At 54.7% G+C, this 19,223-nt stretch overlaps 1 protein-coding gene across 1 annotated transcript; it reads left to right on the forward strand.

Moving 5' to 3' along the window:
- Positions 1-4,022: 4,022 nt before the first annotated feature.
- Positions 4,023-16,049, forward strand: Pdlim2 (PDZ and LIM domain 2). Its single transcript, XM_052732836.1, has 10 exons — positions 4,023-4,135; positions 5,519-5,613; positions 6,371-6,522; positions 8,473-8,542; positions 8,643-8,794; positions 8,965-9,043; positions 12,303-12,385; positions 12,556-12,683; positions 14,156-14,273; positions 15,487-16,049. Exons 2-10 carry the CDS (start codon positions 5,521-5,523, stop codon positions 15,662-15,664), a joined length of 1,053 nt encoding a protein of 350 aa, XP_052588796.1. The 5' UTR covers positions 4,023-4,135; positions 5,519-5,520; the 3' UTR covers positions 15,665-16,049.
- Positions 16,050-19,223: the final 3,174 nt, after the last annotated feature.

Below are 19,223 nucleotides of genomic sequence, written 5' to 3' on the forward strand. Positions count from 1 at the left end.
CACGTCTGCATCATTTTCCTTTGGGTGGGTGTAGCGGGGTGAGGAGGACTCTGCCCATTTAGGAGCGTGGGATTTCTTTTCTGTCATGGGTAGTGGCTTGAGGTAGGTGGGCCGACTGTATGCAGGAGGGGAGTAAATCACCCATGTCTCCTGTCTCAGCAGGAATGACAGGCAGAATGGGCCAGCTCCAAGGACCAGATAGATCAGAGGTGCTGAGAACAAGTGTCAGCGGAGACAGGGCAGGGCTGGTGGGAGGGAGAGTCCAGAGCTGGGGACGGATATGCGTTCTTCATTCTGGAGCTGTTACCAGGCGGTGGCTGAACCTGATGACATGTCTAACTGTTCCCCACTTAACGCTCCCCACGAATGCCCCATCTCCACACCAAACTCTGGTGTTGTTCTTCTCTGGGCTCACGTCTTTTTTTTTTTTTTTTTTTTTTTTTTTTTGGTTTTTCGAGACAGGGTTTCTCTGTGTAGCTTTGCGCCTCTCCTGGAACTCGCTTTGGAGACCAGGCTGGCCTCGAACTCACAGAGATCCGCCTGGCTCTGCCTCCCGCTCACGTCTTTTTGAGCATTCAGTTTGGAGAAGCTGGGAGTGGGTGGGGCAGAGGTAGCCAAAGCAACTCTTCTCACCCAAGGGCTTGGTGGCCTCTGGGGACATTAGCACATCCTGGGCCCGGCCTTTCCTCCAGAAAAGGAATTCCCTTTGTTACTGAGTCAGAGTCTGACTCCACGACCCAGGTTGGCCTGGAATTGGAGGTAAATCTCCCGTTTAGGCCTCCTCTACAGCCGCCACACCCACGGATCGGCAGCTGCACTCGGGCTGTTGCTGGCGGGTGAGCAGGCAGTAAGGGGCTGTGCCTATGTGTCACCAACCTAAACAGTACACCTGCCTGACGGGAGAGCAGCTCAGAAATTCAGAGGCCACATCCTTATTGGAGGCTGCAGCCAGCTCGACCTCATCCCATCCCATCTATCAAGTGCCCTGACAGTCCCTGTCCAGAGGCCCCTGGAGGAGGACAATCACTTAGGGACGACTTTGGGGTGGCCTAGGGTTGGGCTGCTTCTATGTTCTTCCTGGTACTTCTGTCTCCTGGGTCTGTCACTTAAGGTGTCCTTACCCGGGGCAAGTGGGTAGAGTTGGTGACTGACATGCAGAGCGGTGACCTGGCCCTGGCTGGTTCCTTGAGCCTGGGTGTGGCTTGGACCCCAGCCAGGGTGGTTAAACAGCTGCTTGCAGAACGAGACCTGTGTGCCCTTATGCCCTCCTCCATTCAGTGCTCATCTTGGTCTGGTTCTAGATTGGCCAGTCCCTCCCATTGCCCAGAAAGGATGAGTCGCGAGGGCCCTGCTGGCCTGCTTTTCATCCCTCACCCTAGCTTGTTTTATGTCCCTTGGTGCCCTCATGAAACATCTCAGGGTTGAAACTTTTTCCCTGAGCAGAAACCAAACCTCTTTGACGAGGCTCCGGAACCTCTCCCACAGCCACCAGGCAGGCCTGTGAGATGGCCATGTTGACACCATGGCCTGGTGAAGAGAGTCCGAGGCTGCTGGGGTGGCCCACCCCTCAGACAGGTGAAGGATATGACTTGCACCCAGTACCCAGAATCATTCAGAGCAGGACAGGTCCTTTCTGCATGTCAGAGTCATGCCCTTGGTCAGTTGACTCTGTAGCGGGATTTGTGAATACTCCACCCAGAGCAGGGAGACCTGTGGACTAACCTGTGGTGTTTTCAGAGCCTGTGTGAGGGACCCTTGAGGGTCCCTGAGGACAGCATTGCATGGTTCCTGGCAGACAGTGGATGTTCAATAAAGACTTGTTAATGAATATTGTTTGAATCATTGATTGGGTGAAATGAATTCTTTTCTGTTGCCTTCTCTCCCTACCACACCCCTTAACTTTTATGTTTTGTAATCCTTGAACTTCTGTGGGAAATCATCTGCATAGCAGGAGGGTAAAATGGACATTACCACATGGAGAAACTGGGGCTCCAGAGAGCTGTGGAAAGTGCCTGTCCTGGTTTTCTTTCTCTGTTGCTGTGATAAAACACTGTCACCGGGGTTTCTTTTTTTTTAATTTATTTTTATGTGCATCGGTGTTTTGCCTGCATGTATATCTGTGTGAGGGTGTTGGACCCTGGAGTTACAGACAGTCGTGAACTGCCATGTGGGTGCTGGGAATTGAACCTGGGTCCTCTGCCAGAGCAGGCAGTGCTCTTAACTGCTGAGCCATCTCTCCAGCCCATCACCAGGCTTTCTATTGCTGTGATAGAACATGACCAAAAGCAACTTGGGGGAGAAAAGGGTTTATTTCAGCTTACAGTTCCACATCACAGTCCATCGCCAAAGGAACACAAGGTGGGAACTGAAGCCGTGGAGGAACACTGCTTAACAGTTTGCTCTTTACGGCTGGCACAGCCTGCTTTACTTATACCACCCGGGACCACCCGCTCAGGTATGGAACCGCCCACACTGGGCTGGGCCCTCCTGCATCAATCGAGAAAATGCCCCCACAGACATGCTCACAGGACAGTCTGAGGGAAGCAGTTCCTCAGCTGGGGTTCCCTCTTCCCAGATAACTCCAGTTTAGTCAAATTGACAAAAACTCAGCAGCACACTGCCCAAGAGCGCACAGTTAAAGGCAGCTGAGACACTTAAGGGTAAGTAAGGTATATAACCCCGAGGCAGTGCTTGCCCTCTCTGTGGTCCTGCTCAAGAGGCTCCCAGGAGGCTGAGGGTGGAGCTTAAAGAGAGGTACATCCAGGTCTAGGGCCTCAGGTTCAATCCCCAGCACCAAGGCAAACATTAAAGGCTTCCAGTCTAGCCGGGCAGGGAGAGCAGGTGCAGCAGAGGAATGGCCCCCTGGATTAGTCAGTGGTAGGGCCACTTACCTGCCCAAGAGGTGGTTGTGGGAGGTGGGGCCAGGGAGGTGACTGGAAGCAGGCTGGCTGAATGGGAAGTGCCAGGGACTAGGAACCACACCAGCTCTTTGTAGGTGAGGATGGTGAGGGTGGCGAGGGCAATCCTCTTGGGGAACTCGGAGGGAATGACTCACACCTGAGGCAGGCAGGTTACAGCTGTATCCACAGGTGTGCTCCTCGGTGTGTGCCAAGTTGTAAGAGCAACTGAAGAGGCAGAAGGCAGCTGCGTGGGCCCTGAACTCCCCAGGGCAAGGGTTGCCAGGTATAGCTTTGGGGGACCCTCTGGTCAGATGGCTTCTCCTTCCTGGGCCTGCACCTGCCCACCTCACCCTCCTTTGTCCCGTTGGCCTGAGTCCTGGAGCCTGGGAAAGGGATGGGGCAGACTCGGGGTCTTTGGTGATGGTTGGAGCTGGCCCATGCCAGGCAGGCTAGCTGGGAGAGGAGGTGCCTGGTGACCCTGCCAAGCGCTCTCCGTCTCCTCTGGGTCTGGGCATGCCTTCCTGCTCAGGGTAGGCTTGGCTTGCGGGTATCTGCGGCTAAGTCACTGCGCTGGCAGCACAGAGCCATCAGTGGGGCGTCTGCCCGGGAACAGATAGGAGGATGGAGGGATGACTCAGGTTTGGGGTTTGAGGGTATCGAGACCGCAGCTGCACCAACATCGGAGCCAGGAGTGGGCAGAGGACCACGGACCACGGACAAGTCCACTGAGCCAGCGGTTGCCTTAGAGAGCCCTCGATGTCGCGGTCCCTTTTCCTACTGTGGGGTGGTACGAAGTCTCCCCGTCGTCTGCGCATGGTGGGGAGGGTCTGTCATTTGAACCGCTCCCCTGTACTCAGGGACAGTCCGGAGGATGCGGGCCCCTCGGAAGGGTCTCAGCCTAGAGGCGGCTCAGGGAGAGCCTGCTTCCCCCGCCCCCACGCCCACTCCCAGCTCCCCCGCAAGGCGCGGGCCAGGTGGCGGCGCCCCGGCTCGGCTCGCAGCGCAGAGGAGGCGGCTTCCCGGGCCAGGGGCGGCGGCAGGGGCGGCCCCGGGATCACATGGGCGGAGGCAGGTCCCGGAGCCCCGGGCGAGCTCTCCCTAGAGTCGGACAGACGGCTGCGGTGGAACGGCGGCGGCGGCGGCGGCTCCTCGTCCTCACTCCCTCGGTCCTTCCCTCCCTCCTTCCCTTTCCCCGCGGGCCTGGCCGCCCAGCGGGACAGGCGGGCGGCTGCCAGGTGAGCGCGCGCCCACCTGCACCCTCCGCGGGCCACCGCCCTCGGCGATCTCCACCTCGCCGGAGCCTCCTCCCCTTGGCCCAAGGCCCCTCTTCCCTGAAGCCTCTCTTCGGCCTGGGTACCGGGTGGTTTGGCTTGGCCTTTGACCCGGGCGCTCGTCCTCTATAGTCTGGGGCCTCCGGGGTACTTTGGCCTTGGTGGGAAGGTGGCTTGAGAACTGGTGCTGGGGACAGCCAGGCTGACGCACTGGGCAATTCCCGAACTACTGGCAGCACTGGGTCCACTGGCCGGCTCAAAGGTCTGAGAATCTCAGGGCGTTTGCAGACCTTTCAGCGATCAGCCCGAGGCACGCTGGCTGGGCCTAGGTGAAAAGGAAAGCCAGCTAGCTGCCTGGGGACAAGACAGTGGAACTGCTGGTCTGACCAACCCCCTCCCCTAGGCCTTGATGTTCTTGAGATACCGGACAGTACTTGCTGACTCCGTACCTCCCCGGGGACAGTCTCAGGATGGGTGCTGGGCTGGGTGGTGCTCAGCCTGGCATTGCAGCTTCCTGACTGGGTTGACTCCTGGCTCCAGACCTAGAAGCTCAGGAAATCCTAGGAGGGCCTGGTCCACAAAGACACTCCCTTGTGGGGCAGAGGGGGCTGCGGATGGGAAGCTTGTGGCCAAACTAGCAGCACCATGAACTCGCCCTGCTGGCCAGCACCAGGGTGGGTGTGCCTCCCTTGGCGGATGAGCTTTGGCCTCCTTGCTCAAGCTGTTCAGAGGGCAGCAGGCCCCTAGAGAAGGTAGTAAAGCTTCCTCTTGCTCATCTGAACCCACTTGTCAGGGCTGGGCAGGTAGCCAAGTTGCCCCTCTGAAAGTCCTTGGTCTGATACCTGCCAGTCCCAGGCCTGGCTAACTTCTTGCTGTCTGGTGGGGGGCCACCCCAAGGCTGGCCGTCCTCCTGTGTGGAAAGCTCCGCTCTACACAGAGCGTGCAGGAAGTATCTTGTGCTCTTAGTTTGGGGGACAGGAAACAAGCAAGCCCTTGAGGTACTGAAGCGGGGGTGGGGTGCAGATAACTCCTACCACCTGCTAATTCCTTCTCACCGTTTTCCACCACACACTTGTAGGAAAGTCTGGCAGCTTGCCAGTGGGACTACTGCTTCTCTTAGGGGATCTCTAGGCCCAAGACCCTAGAAGGGGGAACTCGGAGTCAAGGCCTCCCAGGGTGGGGGGAAGTGAAACTCTCCGGAGAGGGAGGGACTTAGTCACTTCCTCTGCCACCACCACCCAGGCCCAGGCCCTGCTGGGCAGCTCTGAGACCTGTCACCCATCTTCTCCCTTTTCTTTGGGGTGTGTTGTGGGAGTGGGTCCCACCTCCCGTTCGTCTCTTCCTCAGGCATGGCGCTGACTGTGGATGTGGTGGGGCCAGCCCCTTGGGGCTTCCGCATTAGCGGAGGCAGAGATTTCCACACTCCCATCATCGTGACCAAGGTAAGGACTGTTTTTTTAGGAGATAAGGAGCTAGCTAGCCCCTGAAGATGAGGGGGTGTCTTGTTCCCCATAGGTACTTCCCCCAATTTGTTCTGGCACCTGAGGCTTGCTCTAGGCAGTGTTGGCCAGGGGGACAGCTGTACTCTGTTGCCACGGGTATGTGAGGTCTCCTTCAGGAAGGCCATTAGGAGGTGAAGGAAGAAGGCCGAGGACAGTCTTGAAAGTCACACCTGTTGGTGGCCATTGGGGGTGGTTCCATAGGACAAATGCTTCTGCAAGTTCTTGGTAGGTTGGTAGTTTCTTTTCCACTCAGGCCCGGGTCCTGGCTGGAGTGCATTCATAAACACGGCTGTATTTAGTCAGCCACCTGCAAGGTGTGATTTGCACGGGCAGGGTTCTCTGTCCAGAAAACTCCCAAGTTCAGTTCCTCACATTCTGCCATCACATTCCTTGAGAGGCTCGTGTTTGAATGCCAGTGTGTGTGTGTGTGTGTGTGTGTGTGTGTGTGTGTGTGTTGTTGTTGTTGTTGGGGGGAGTAGGGGTGCCACTCAAGCCTGTGAGGGATTAACTGGCAAGCTGGCAGACAGAGAAAGGCAGAGAAAGAGGTGGTAGAAGTCCAACCCTGCTTCTGCATTTCTTGGGCAGCAGAAGGAAGTCCCTTCTGCTCCAAGCCTTCTCAAGTGTGCCCCTATCCAGGGTGGGTTCCAGGTACCAAAGACTCACCAGCCAGCTAGCGTCTGGCTCCTCATCCCTATAGGTGACAGAGCGGGGCAAGGCTGAGGCAGCAGATCTCCGGCCTGGCGACATCATTGTGGCCATCAATGGAGAGAATGCAGAGAGCATGCTACATGCTGAAGCTCAGAGCAAGATCCGACAGAGCGCCTCACCCCTACGACTGCGGCTGGACCGGTAGGCCTTCTGTCTCCACTGGCTGGTCCTGCCACCTTCCCCCTCCTCCACCTCTCCATTGCCAGCCAGGCAGCCGCCCTCAGCCCTGCCTAGGGCCCCGGTGCAGCCCCATCCCAATCTTCCCAGGCTCTTTGGGATGTGGGAAGTCCTCAGCTCTGGGCCTGGGGTAGTGGAAAGGAAGGTGTCCCGGTGACTATCTGGGTAAAGGTGGGCGCCAGGCTGGGCGTGCAGCCACAGGCGAGGTGGGGCAAGCTGGCACCAGCTACCTGAAGCCCGGGTTTGACTGGTTCCCAGGAGTGTGAATGGTACAGGGTGTGGGCATGAAGTGGTTGAAGAGAGGAAACTTCAGGGGCAAGGTGTACCCTGGGCTGAGTGCCCTTGTCTCTGAGAGATGGCTGTCTTTGTAGATCCAAGTGGAGATGGGAATTGGGGACTCATAACTCACAGAGCTTATTGTCCCTTCCCATCACTGTTTTGGGCTTTGCCATTGAACATGGGTCCTTGCACTCATGAGGAGTGTTGTGTGTGTGTGGGGTGGTGGTGGTGGTGGGAACAGGTGGCCACTCAGGGTGGAACATCACAGTGAGTCATAGTTCAGGAATGCTGGGAGATTCCTTGGTCCAAAGGCTCTCTGGGCAGGCCTGGAAAGGAGATGGATGTCTTCTGCTTCTCTCGCTTTCTCTGTCCCACTACCTAGCTTTCTTTGGGCCTCTGCACTCTTCCTCACCCATGGGCCCCGCTGGTAGGTAATATCGAAGAGGCAGGCTCCTGTGGTATTGGCCTTCTTCATGCCATTCTGTCCCTGAGTGTTTGCAGGAGAGAGACCTAGAGGAGGAGGGAGGAGGGGGCCTCATGGCATCTGGGAATGGGACCAAAATCCACAGGAGGCTGCAATCAGGAGAAGATCTGCTGACACCACTGCTTGCTGTTAGGTCCTTCTCGGAGGAACCTGGCCACTGGGGATGTGGGCCTGGCCAGCTCAACCCCAGGCAAGCCAAGGCTGGAGTGTCTTCATTCTTTGGCCAAGACCCCTCCTCAAGCCTCCTCCCACTTCTCCAGGAGGCAATCAGAAGTTCTGAGGCAGGCACTTCCCCTCAACCTGACCTTGTACCAGTACCCCTGACCCTGGGAGACAAAGGCTCCTGCTAGCCAACCTTGCTAGAAGTGGCCAGAGGCCCAGGAATGTAGTAATGATGAATGGTTCCTCTCCTCACCTTGACCTCTGATCTCCAATGATCTCCCAATGATCTTCAGGCTCCTGCCAGTTCCACTTGGGTCAGAGGAGCCTCTCTGGCTAGCTGCTGTTGGTTGTAGGTTGGATGCTGAGCTTTCTTGTAGCTACAGTCTCCAAGTCTCCAGATGCCTGTCTGGAAGGGAAGGGGAGCCTGCCCTGCCCCTTGTTTTGCTGGGGAGGAGTCTGAGGCAGGGATTCCAAGTGACCTTCCCAGAGACATTCTGGCCATTACTAGAGACAAGCCTATCAATGGGGAAAAGTAGATGTCTGGTTCGGCCAACAATGGGCTTTAGGACTGGGGGACGACTCATTTCCCTTCTATGGCTTTCGTTTCTCCGCAGTTTAAAAGACAAAGGGTTATTTATATAGAATTAGCCATCTTCCTCAAAATTGATCTCAAGCGGACACTGTCTGGTGATTGGATGGAATGGAAGAAAATAGGGATGTGGGTCATGGGAGGAACTTCTGATAAGTTGAATTGATTAAGCATTCCGCTGAAACTGTCCTTCCTGTCATGGTGCTGAACCTGAGAGGGATGACGGTGGTGGCTGATGGGAGTCACTTGTTTTCGAACTCAACAAAGCATCCAATTAAGCATCCAGTGTCCAAGTGTCTTGGCTATTTGGCTGGTCTGGAGAGCCAAGCCTGGGAACAGTGTTCAGGATGGGGATGTCTAGGACCTTGTGACAGACGTCTCTCTCGCTCTTGTCCCTCAGGTCCCAACCTGCCTTTCCTGGGCAGACCAATGGGGAGGGCTCCTTGGAAGTGCTGGCAGCTAGATTCCAGGTAAGCTGGCCCTTCCAGCCATGAGCTACAGCACCCCCAAGTACCCTGAGGGGTGCAGCCAGCAGGGTCATGCCAATTTTCTCCTGGCCCTTTTCCACAGGGCTCCCTGAGGACACGCCATGACAGCCAGTCCTCCTGGAGACCTGCCTATTTCAGCCCAGCTTCCCTCAGTCCGAGGCCAGGCAGCCCTTTCTCCACTCCACCCCCAACCAGCCCACTTGCTGTTTCTGGAGAGGATGCCATTGGCTGTAGGTGAGCTCAGTGACTGGGTGCCATGGCCAAGGGGGCCACCAAGTCCAGGCCTGGCCCCTCAGCGTCTCAGTTGTTATGTGTAGGGAACCCTGGACACCTCCCCGCCCCCTTCCTCCCTGGGGCAGGCTGTGTGGGTTCTGCACCCACACCCCGCCCCCCTCCAATTTCAGTTTCCAGAGTCTGACACACTCTCCAGGCCTTGCTGCTACACACCGCTTGTCCCACCCGGGCCACCCCACCAGCCAACAGGTGAGGCTTCTTGAGGGAAGATGTCTCCCATGCTCCTGGCTGCCACTGGTGCCTCTGACACTAACAGCGGCTGGCCATACCTGAACAGCCGGTGGGACCATTCCCCTGTGACAGGTACATGACACCCCTGAGCCCGAGAGGCTAGCTAGCACTGGGACCACTGTGCATCTTAGGCTCCTGCCGCTCTGCCCCCCTCCATCCCAGCTGGCGGTCTCCCTTCTCGGTGTGTTTCTTTTGGGCTGTGGCTGAAATAGTTTTGCTGCTGTTGTTGGGATGAGTCCCTCTCTGTGCTGGCTGCATCTCCAAAAGACATTCCTCCCCGTCACAAGCCCCCAACTCCCACCCCCCCACCCCCAGCTCTTGATCTCCTTCTACTCAGCCCAGAGAGCCTCTGAGGGACTGTGGTTCTGTCTCATGCTGCCCTTGGCCAGTTTTCTGTCTGTTCCTTCCTCTGCAGGACCCCTCCCCCACCGCGTCCCCAGCATCCCTGTGACCACTGCTGACAGCTTAAGCCCCAGGTGGTATTTCTCCTCCCCAGGGGCAGGGGCGGGGCGATGAAATATCGAGAAGGACAACAGTCCTGGCCCTCAGCTGCTGGGGGCAGAGTGGCTGGGGGCATGTCTGGCCTTTTGGGTGAAGGGAACGAGACCCAGCTGCTGGAATCTTACTTCTGGGTTGGTTCTGCATTCCGAAGAGCAGGGTCCTTTGGGGGTTTTAGGGGGAGAGGACAAGGAAGTGTGTGTGTATGTGTGTGTGTGGGGGGGGGGGAGGGGGGTGTCTGGAGAAGAAAGGGGCAGGATTTGTGGTGATAGGACCATGTGCCTACCCCAGCCAGGGCCAGCTGGGTGGGTGCTGTGGCGGCCACAGATCCATCTTTAAAGAATTTAAGATGTGGCTGTTGAGATAAGACAAACATACCAAACAATTTTGAAACAATTAAGTATGAAACAGTGTGGGATTAATTACAAAAGCAGGAGGCATGCTGGAAGGGGAGAGAGAGAAGTAGGTTGGGTGGCCTGGGAAGGCTCCGCTAGGAATTTCGCTGGACAGTGGAGGGAGGTTGGGGGTAGGGTTTCGATTAGAGGGTGCTAGAGAGTGACCTGAAACCCTAGGAGAAGGGGAGACGGGTCCCAGCAAGACCTGGCAGGTTTTGAGTCAAGCTGGAAAGAAGCTTGGGCTGGAGCTAGTGGAGGCATCCTTTCTGGCCACAGAATTTCCTAGGGGCTGTTGGCTCAGCAGCCTGTTGGCGCCCCAGGGCAGATCTTCCTGGAGTGTCCCACCTAGGCAAAAAAACGGGGATGTAGGTTGGTGGTCTAGGAGGTAAGTTTCAAGCCAGCAGCAGCCCCTGAGGATTTCTATGGGAAAAGGCAGATCCCCAGCCTGGACCTGCTGCAAAATGGGAATGAGGGTTCAGAACAGGAACTTGTGTTTTGACAAGCTTATATGCTAAAACAAGGAGTTGGGGTCAGGTGGTAGGCAGGCCCTGGCTGGTCCCATTGCTGCTGTGTTACTCAGAGCAAGACCCTCCTCCTCTCTGGTCCTCGGAGTCAGGCAAGATTGACCCTAAGGAACTTTCTCAGCCAGCTGCTTCTTGTGAAGCACCCTCTGGGCCCTTAGGGATGCTTTCATGGAAAAAAGCCAGACCTCCTAAGCCCTCAGGTTGTGCTGATAGGTGCAGGAGTCATGGGGTTCACACTTCCTTCTTGAGTCACACTGAGTTTAGTTTCTTAGAGGCTCCACAGGGAAGAAGCACATTTGGTCTGATTAGGTCCCTACAGAATTTCTCCCAGTTCTCTGGCCCACCTCTGGTACTCACCATGAACATCTCTGTCTGCCTGATAGCACATTTTGGAGGAGTTTACTACCAGCATGCCTATGAAGGTTAAGTGGTGAGGAAGTAGTTTGTTGGATTTGGAAAGGAAACATTCCTTCTGTGAAAGTAGGGTCCTTGTTTGTCTGGGAGAGATGGGAGGCAAAGGCAGGCCCCTTCAGGTGATGGCATTGGCTGCCCAGAAAGATCTGTGGGCCAGAGGGAGCAGAGATGCTCCGACTTTGTCATGGGCTCTTGGCTGACTGAGTCTAGAGAGCTGTGATGTAGGATACCCTAGTCTCTCGGGTGTCATTCTGGAAGCTGCAGGTGTGTCAAGTGAAAACCACACCTCTTCTCTTGCTGGGAATGAGAACTCGGCCCCAGAAGGAGCCTAGGCAGGAAGGATCCAGTCCTCCCCTTTCCCCCTAGACTGGTGTCTAATACAGGGCATATGCTGGCCTGCTTGGAGACATGGCCTTGCTCTTGAGGCCATGAGAAAGTTATCACAGACCTTGTTTAACCCTGAAAAACCATCTAGGAGCCTGGTATGGAATCCTGCCTCAGACCCACAGGAAGCTTGGGCCAGCCACTGTACCCTAGAGCATGGTAGCAAAGGAACCCCAAAAGGCTGGGGATATCTTTCAGTTGGAAGAACACTTCAGGATCTGTGTCCCACCCCAGGTTTCTCAGCCTCACTGGCTGCTAATGGTCCCCTCTCTGACTCCTCCAGATCCCATTGCAGGTGCAGGCTGGAAACAGGCTTCCAGAATCGACAGTGCAGTAGAAGCTTGAGTTTCAGTGTCCCTGAGCAAACGTGCAAAATGAGATTATTTGCAGAGTGTAGCTGCTCATAATGCTTGGGAGGTGGTGGTAGGGCCAGGGCAGGTCCGACCTCAAACGGTAGGAAGAAGAGGCTGCAGGTAGCTCAGAGCCTGACCCTGTTAGGAGAGCTGTGTGAAGGGCACTGAGAGTCTGCCCAGCCTCATCCTGCCTCCAGGAGGCCTTAACCCTTTCCACATTTACGTCTCCATGGCCTTTTGGCAAAAGGATTGGCTTCCAGGCTTGCTTGCTTCTTTTCTGTTTCTTCTGTGGAATAGGAGGCTGGCCACATCTCTGCGGACAGGTAGTGTGATCTAAGTGTGAGGAACGTATCTAAAGGGTGTCTGTGTGGAGTCCCCCACCTGATGTCCTCGTTCTGTCCTTGTGGGATCTCCAGGTATAACTGAAGCATCTCTGCATCCTGGCGCTGGCCTCTCTCCCCTAATAGGATCCCATCCTCCCTGATGTCTTGGCTCTGAGGGCAAGGGACAGGGTTATCTTCCACCAGTAGGTCATTGGAGGCCAGGCGCCCCCTCGCGTTGATTTTGGGAGCAGCATCTGGTAACGCACAGGGAACGTGCCGGCCACTGGGGTTGGGCCTGACTCCTCCCCTCTGCTCTCCACCCACAGGCCGGACACAGTAGCCCAAGCGACTCCGCAGTGAGGGTGCTGCTACATTCCCCAGGACCTCGGTCCTCCAGCCCCAGGTTCAGGTACCAGCAGGTCTTTCAGAGTTGGGTGAGCTCCTGGAGGGTCTGGAGGGGACTTGTTTCCTTGAGAGGGATGGGAGTCTCCGCCCCTTAACCCTTCCATACTCTTCAGCACTGGGGTGTGTCCCAGCACTCTGGCACAGGGTCTTCATTCCTAGCTGTCTCTTCTACAGCAACTTGGACCTGGAAGAAGACTCAGAGGTATTCAAGATGCTGCAGGAGAACCGCCAGGGACGAGCCGCCCCGAGACAGTCCAGCTCCTTTCGGCTCTTGCAGGAAGCCCTGGAGGCTGAGGAGAGAGGTGAGGCCTCGAGGCTCTGGGATGAAGTAAGGCCCAAACAGACTAAGGAAGTAGTTTAAGGTCCCATAGCAAAACTAGGGATTAAGGGAGCAGATGTCAGGCCCCAGTTGCTTTAAAGAAGTTTATTTTCTGGTTGGGGTGTACAAGATACCCCTAGAAGATGGTTATGTGGGACCAGCCAGAACCAGGACAACAAGAAAGTGATAAAGACAGGGACTCCAGGGCCGGCTTCTTGGAAGAAGAGGGATTTGATTTGGCCTTGAAACAAGATCCAAGACTCCAGCAACCTTAAGACAGTGGCCTGGCTGGGAGCGCTATGGAATGTGGAGGCCAGCAACCAGAGAGCTTTGGTTTAAGAGAAAGTGGCTTGGCCTGGCAGCATGGGAGGGTGTCAAGGAGAGCAAGTTGCTGAGGCAAGGGCCTTGGGAGCCAGAACAAAGAACGCTCTGCCACAAGCTATCATGCCAGGCAAGATAGCATTGTGAGCAACACAATGCAGGCTCCCGCCAGCTGCCCATTTACTCACTGGCAATACACTGATGTGTTTATCCAGCCGAGCAGATGTGCTGAGGCATAACCTGACTTCAACCCCTGAGGAGTCCCAATTATTGGGGGTATGGTCCTGGGAAGTTCCCACGGGAGTGGATACAGAAGTGGGATGCGTGCTGTGCTCCAGGAAATCAGGAACGATGCACTTTGTAGCAGCAGACAGGAGCACTGCCTTGTCCACAGGAAGGATGGGGACCATGAGTCTGGCAGAACAGAGCTTAGAGCTACAGAATGGCCAGTTCCTGGTTGCTGGTTCCAACTCCAGGGTGTAGTACTCACACGGCTGTATGCTGGAACATAGGGGGCTAAGTGAGAAGGTTTTGGAACAGATCCCACCCATCCTGACTCCGAGGTCACTACAGACTAAGGGAGGGGCCACAGGGAGATTGGTAGTCGTGGTGGGTGGGTGGGTGGGGGGAGAGTACAAACAGAAGGTCACTTCATGGGTGCCTCGGACTCTCAGCTTGGACAACAGCTGCCCAGTGCCTCTGTGTTTCATTGGTGTTTGGGCTGGCTCAGATACAATGATGCCTAGAAAGGCCTTTGAAAGGGCTGTACAAAGACACTGTGGTGTTGTTACGACCTAGGACTGTTTAATCATCATGACGGGCTCACAGAAGAGAGCACCTACTTGCCTACATCAAACACTAGGCACGGATGTCCCCCAGGTTGCTTTAGAAGGACAGGCTTCATACCCCCCAGCAGCCTTTGCCAAGGGTCTGCCCCAGTCACCTTCCTTCTTTACCTGTTTGTGTTCCCACTGGTACTTTAGAGGTCCATGGGAAAGTGTGCCTTTTGCAACGAGTGTGGGAGTGTCCTGGGGAGGATCTGAAGAGTGTCATAAATGCCATTAAGTACAGCTGGGTACCTCTGCGGCTGGACAAGCAGCTCTCATGCGTCTCTCTGTCTCCTGCCCCTCCCAGGTGGCACACCTGCCTTTGTGCCCAGCTCGCTGAGTCCCCAGGCCGCCTTGCCCACCTCCAAGGCCTCGGCCACCCCACCCAAGCTCCACACCTGTGAGAAGTGCAGTGTCAACATCTCGTGAGTGCTGGAGGGCTGGGTGATGAGCATGCCTTGGGGAGCATGGGGCTTTCAGACAAAGCTGGGCCGTCAGTCAGGGACCATAGAGGGAAGCATGGCCGAGTGGCTTCGTGTTCAGAGTGAATGCTTGGCTGTTTCCTGCCCACCCTCACTTTCTCCTCTCTCCCCAAAGGAATGAAAAATGTTTCCACTTTTGGCTTTTCCTACATATTCTCCAAACCTCTAGAGATCTGCCCCCGGATGAGACACATCTCCTCTTGGAAATGCTCTCCCTTTTCTGCCCCTGGGTTCATTTCTCAGTGGGTGGCATTATAATGTAGCCCTTCTCTCTGCTTAAAAAAAAAAAAAAAATGCTGGTACCCCTCCCCCTATAATAAATGCCAACACTGAGTCAGGTGGCTGACTTTGGGCAATTCCTTGACCTTTCCTGGCAGCAGCTTTCTCATTTGCAGGACAGGGTAGTGTCCTGTATTCTGAGGAAAGTAGGTGGGAAGCTGGTGTGCAGTAGTGGCTCCCCCAGGAGCCTGCATCCCTGTCTCTGGAGGGCTTGTGAAGCACAGAGCACACAGCCAGCCCCAGGGTATCAGTTCTGACTTCACTGCCTTGTAACGCGGACGCCGACGCCATGAGTTCTGGATTCAGGGTCACTCTCCGAGAGCCACCGCCCAGGGGACGTGTGGGAATTTGTCAGTCTGTGAGACAGGGTCTGCCTCAAACTATACACTCTTGCCTACTTAATACTGTGATCATAGGCATGCGCTAGCAGGCCTAGCTCGTGTTCTTTTTAATTAAAATTTATTTATTAATGTCTGTGTGAGTCTGGAAGTAACCATGGCGTTCATGTCAAGGGCAGAAGACAGCTTTGGGAGCTGGCTCTCTCATCCCACCATGGGTTATGGGGATAACACTATATCCAGGTTGCCAGGCTTCTGTGGCGAGTGTTTTCACCCGATGAGCCATAAGTCTGGCCCTTTTTTGTTGTTCTTGATAAGGAGATCCTAGGAGGGTGTTTGTGCATGTGTGTGTTTGTGCTTCTGATGGGGGTTGGTAAAGTGAAATTCCTGAGAGAGGCTTGGGAGTCAAGTGCCCGAGGTATTTGTGTCTGAGGTTCTCACTGGCTGGGGAACAGGTTTCCTGGGAATGGCGGCCTCATGCCAAGTCCTCCTAACTATCCTGCCTCTGTCCTGAATCTAATGGTTCTCCCTTTCTGCAGGAACCAGGCTGTCCGCATCCAGGAGGGGAGGTACCGACACCCTGGCTGCTACACCTGTGCAGACTGTGGGCTGAACCTGAAGATGCGCGGTCACTTCTGGGTGGGCGATGAGCTGTACTGTGAGAAGCATGCCCGCCAGCGCTACTCAATGCCTGGCGCGCTCGGCTCTCGGGCCTGAGCCTCAAGGTGCTCAGCCTGTCTGTGCTCTCAGGCTCTGCAGACACAGGACCATACCGAGAGCAAGCAGGGAGGGGGTGATGGCAGGTGATGGCTCTTCCGTGAACTAAGGCTGGGGAGACCCCTTTGTCTTTGCTGGGTGAAGCCAAGGCTTGGGACTAGTCTCAGGCTGCCAGTGCTGAGGACAGTTTCCACTCTCTCTGGCCTTTCTCCTGCAGGCCAGGTGTTGCACTGCAGTCTGAAATGGCCACTCCATTTGACAGGTTTGTGTATAGGGTTGGGCACATATGGAAGTATCTAGAAGGGCGAGGTGGGCCTGAGGTTAATGATATTTACGGTGTAAAGTTTTTGACGTATGAACTCTATATACATGTGGATAAAACCAAGTAGTGTCCTTTTCTCCTTCTTTCCCTGTTCCTGGGAAGAAAGTCTTTATTTATGGGTACCCTCTTATTTCCTCTCCTTAAGTCCCCCCCCCCCCGCTATGCACCCCATTGCAGAGGCCTGCTTCTTTTTTTTTTCTTTTTTGTACCTTTGAGACAGTATCGCAGGCACCTCAGACTTACATCCCTCCCAGCAGGACTGGACTGGGACTACAGTATGTCCTCCACCACAGTCAGTGGTTTGCTCCTTGAAATTGGGGGTGTACACCGCCTTAACTCTTTTTTTTTTTTTTAAGATGGTTGCTCATGCTTGGAGGGAAGGGGCTTCTTCTCTGAAGCTAGGAGAGACACAACAGCAGAGAGCCAGAGAGCCAGGGAAGGGCTCCTTGGCGAGACAGTCAAACACTCCACAAACTCAGCTGTGGGCGGAGCTGGACTGGGATCTTCACTTAGTGTAGCTACTACCAGCCTCACTGACTACCAGTGTACACCGATGAGCAGGACAAGCAGGACCCGGAACCTGGTGACGGTGTGTGGGTGGGTAGAGGGGCTTGATCCTTTAGGCTGCATGCTCCATTTGGAACAGTGATCCATCAGCCAAGGATATCCTCAGACCAGGGCCTCAGGGTGGCCTTGCTCAGGAAGGGCTGTGGCCTGAGACAATCAATCCAACAGAGTACTCAGCCCAAGGTACTACCCATCAACCACCAAGAGCTTGTACCCCTTCTGCTGGCTTCACTGATGAAGAAAATACAACAGGTGTGGCTGGAGCACAACATCCTGCCCTGTGTGGGGTGCATTTGAGCAGAGAGGAGGGTAGGGGGCAGTGGTCCTCTGCAAACCCTTAATTTGTGGTCTGATCTATCAGCCACTCTTAGTTTTAATCCCAGAGGACATTTCAGAACATCTTCAGGTGTTGTTGTGTGTCCCAGCCATGCCCGCTGTCAGCCTGGGGAGGGGAGGCATCTAAATCTTTTTCAAAGGGGATCAAAACTGGCTGTGGAGGGTGGGGTCTTGATGGCGGTCCTTGCTATCTGGCTCTTTGGAAAAGGAATCTTGGCAGAGACTGTGTTGCCTTCTTAAACACCTGTGGATATAATTTATACCTTGATATAATCATCTCACCTTTTGCCTGGATGGCTGCCTGAAGACGAGCCTGTATTTTTATGGAAAAGATCAAGGCAGGCTGGCTGGCAGAGTCCCTCAAACTCAGCCACTGGTTAGAAAGGGTGGTAGTCTCTTTGGCGCCATCTAGTGTTCAATGATCCCACAGCAAGAAAGTCCTCACAGAAGAGGAATTCCTCAGAATTTGGGCTTTGGCACAGTGGGCAGGCAGAAGATTAAACACTTTTTTCACTTTCCTGGAGATAATGTTGAAGCAGCAGCTATGGGGCTGGCATCATGAAGTACAGTAGCTGCTAAGGATGTCTTGGAACACACAAGGGGCTGCTGTATATTCAAAGCTATCGCCATCTGAAAAAGGACTGACACATGTGTTGAGAGATGGGTGACTGCCAGCAGAATGCTCAGCTTCGAGCAGTGGCTGCTGGGTAACCTGCAGTAAGATCCAGAGAGTCTGAATACCAGATGTGATAGGAGCTTCACCTTGAGGCTCTGGGGACACTTGTTAAATGTTAAATGGAAAATGTTAAAACGAGTAAGTGACAGGTTAGGAAGGGTGGGTTGGATTACTGATTTGGTTATATCTGCACCTGCAACAAACCAGTGTGGGCCAAAATGTGCCACAAGGAGTGAAGGAGGACCGGGGGCAGGCTCTGGTGTTTACCTCTTCTCTCATCCTCACCCTAAGCCAGCTAGTGGCGAGTTCTCATTCTCTCCAATCCACACACCCCTTTGGCACAACTATACTCCATATTTCTTTCTGCATTTTGGAGAATAAGTTCAAAAATGACAGATTTGTTAGACGTGGCCCAAGCATCTAATGTGCCTCTCTTCAAACAGAGCTGGGAGAGCAATCGAAGTCCAAAGTCACACAGTTGGATAACAATGGCTAAGACTCTAGACAGTGGTTCTCAACCTTCCTGACCCTGCGACCCTTTAATACAGTTCCTCATGCTGTGGTGACCCCCAACCATACAATTACTTCATAACTGTAATCTTGCTACTTTTATGAATCGTAATGAAAATACCTGATATGCAGGATATCTGGAATGCAACCCCTATAAGAAGATCATTTGAACCACAGAGAGAGAGATTGTGACCCCAAAGGTTGAGAACCACTACTCTAGAGCATTCTGGATGTACTAAGGCTATTCCAAGCGTGTGAACTGCATTCTCACAGCTCAGAGACAAGTATCACTGTCACCTGTTGCTTGAATGTGGGAAGGGAGGGTCAGGAAAGGACCCAAACCAGAGCTTGTCCTTGGGGTCCTTGGCTTCACTTGTCCCCTGTGTCGAGCTTAGTGCTGAGTTTTCAGGAAGTCTGCTTCCTGAAATCGGGGCTTCCCCACTGGAGGCAGAAGGACCAAGGCCATTGATGGCCTGCCTCATGCTGCCACAGACAGTTGAGCTCTGATGCTTCTTGCGATTCACTCTAAGGGACATGATTTTCCAGGTGGAGGTGGCAGAGAAAAGAGACGCACACAGTGGCAGGTCATGCAGGGAGGCACAACCCTTTGGGTAACGAAGGGACTGGCAGGGTTCTGAGTTTGAGGAGCTACAGCCAGGACATTAGGTGCAGAAGGGAGTCTAGCCCACCACATCAGGCCCAGTTCCCACCAAGGCTGTGACTGCTCAGACCTGGCCCAGCCTTGCACAAGGGGGTGGGGCCCTGTTTGGGAGGGGAGTATTTGTTGGGGAGTGTACTTAGTGGGGTGTGTGTGGGCTCTTTGTGCTGAGACACTGCATTCCTGCTGGCTTGGCTTCCTGTTTCTAGATGCATTCCTGTCCTAGTCACCACGGAGACTGCTTGGAATCTGGGCCTCACATTTTCCAAATTCAGGGCGAGATCAGGCAAAGGGGCTCCCTCTTTACTTCCCCCCAGTTTTCACCTTGGAGGAGGAAGTCACCTGCCTTGGCAAGCTCTTCTTGGACTTGGAGGAAGTAGGACTGCCTGGCTCAGCATCCTGTTTCTCTCATTATGTTTGAAGGACAGGGGTGGGGGGGGTGGGGGGGGGGCAGCGAGCAGCTCTGGGATCTCATGCTGCAGGAAAAGGG

Source organism: Peromyscus californicus, unplaced genomic scaffold (assembly GCF_007827085.1).
Source record: "Peromyscus californicus insignis strain IS unplaced genomic scaffold, ASM782708v3 Scaffold_12__1_contigs__length_115047231, whole genome shotgun sequence".
In the NCBI taxonomy this organism is placed as follows: domain Eukaryota; kingdom Metazoa; phylum Chordata; class Mammalia; order Rodentia; family Cricetidae; genus Peromyscus; species Peromyscus californicus.

What these genes read in the sequence shown, in the direction of transcription:
- Pdlim2 (XM_052732836.1), top strand. Translation starts at nt 5,521, where the DNA reads ATGGCGCTGACTGTGGATGTGGTGGGGCCAGCCCCTTGGGGCTTCCGC. An exon ending in CTACGACTGCGGCTGGACCG is followed by an intron (nt 6,523 to 8,472) that starts GTAGGCCTTCTG and finishes CTTGTCCCTCAG; the next exon opens with GTCCCAACCTGCCTTTCCTG. An exon ending in GAGGATGCCATTGGCTGTAG is followed by an intron (nt 8,795 to 8,964) that starts GTGAGCTCAGTG and finishes CTCCAATTTCAG; the next exon opens with TTTCCAGAGTCTGACACACT.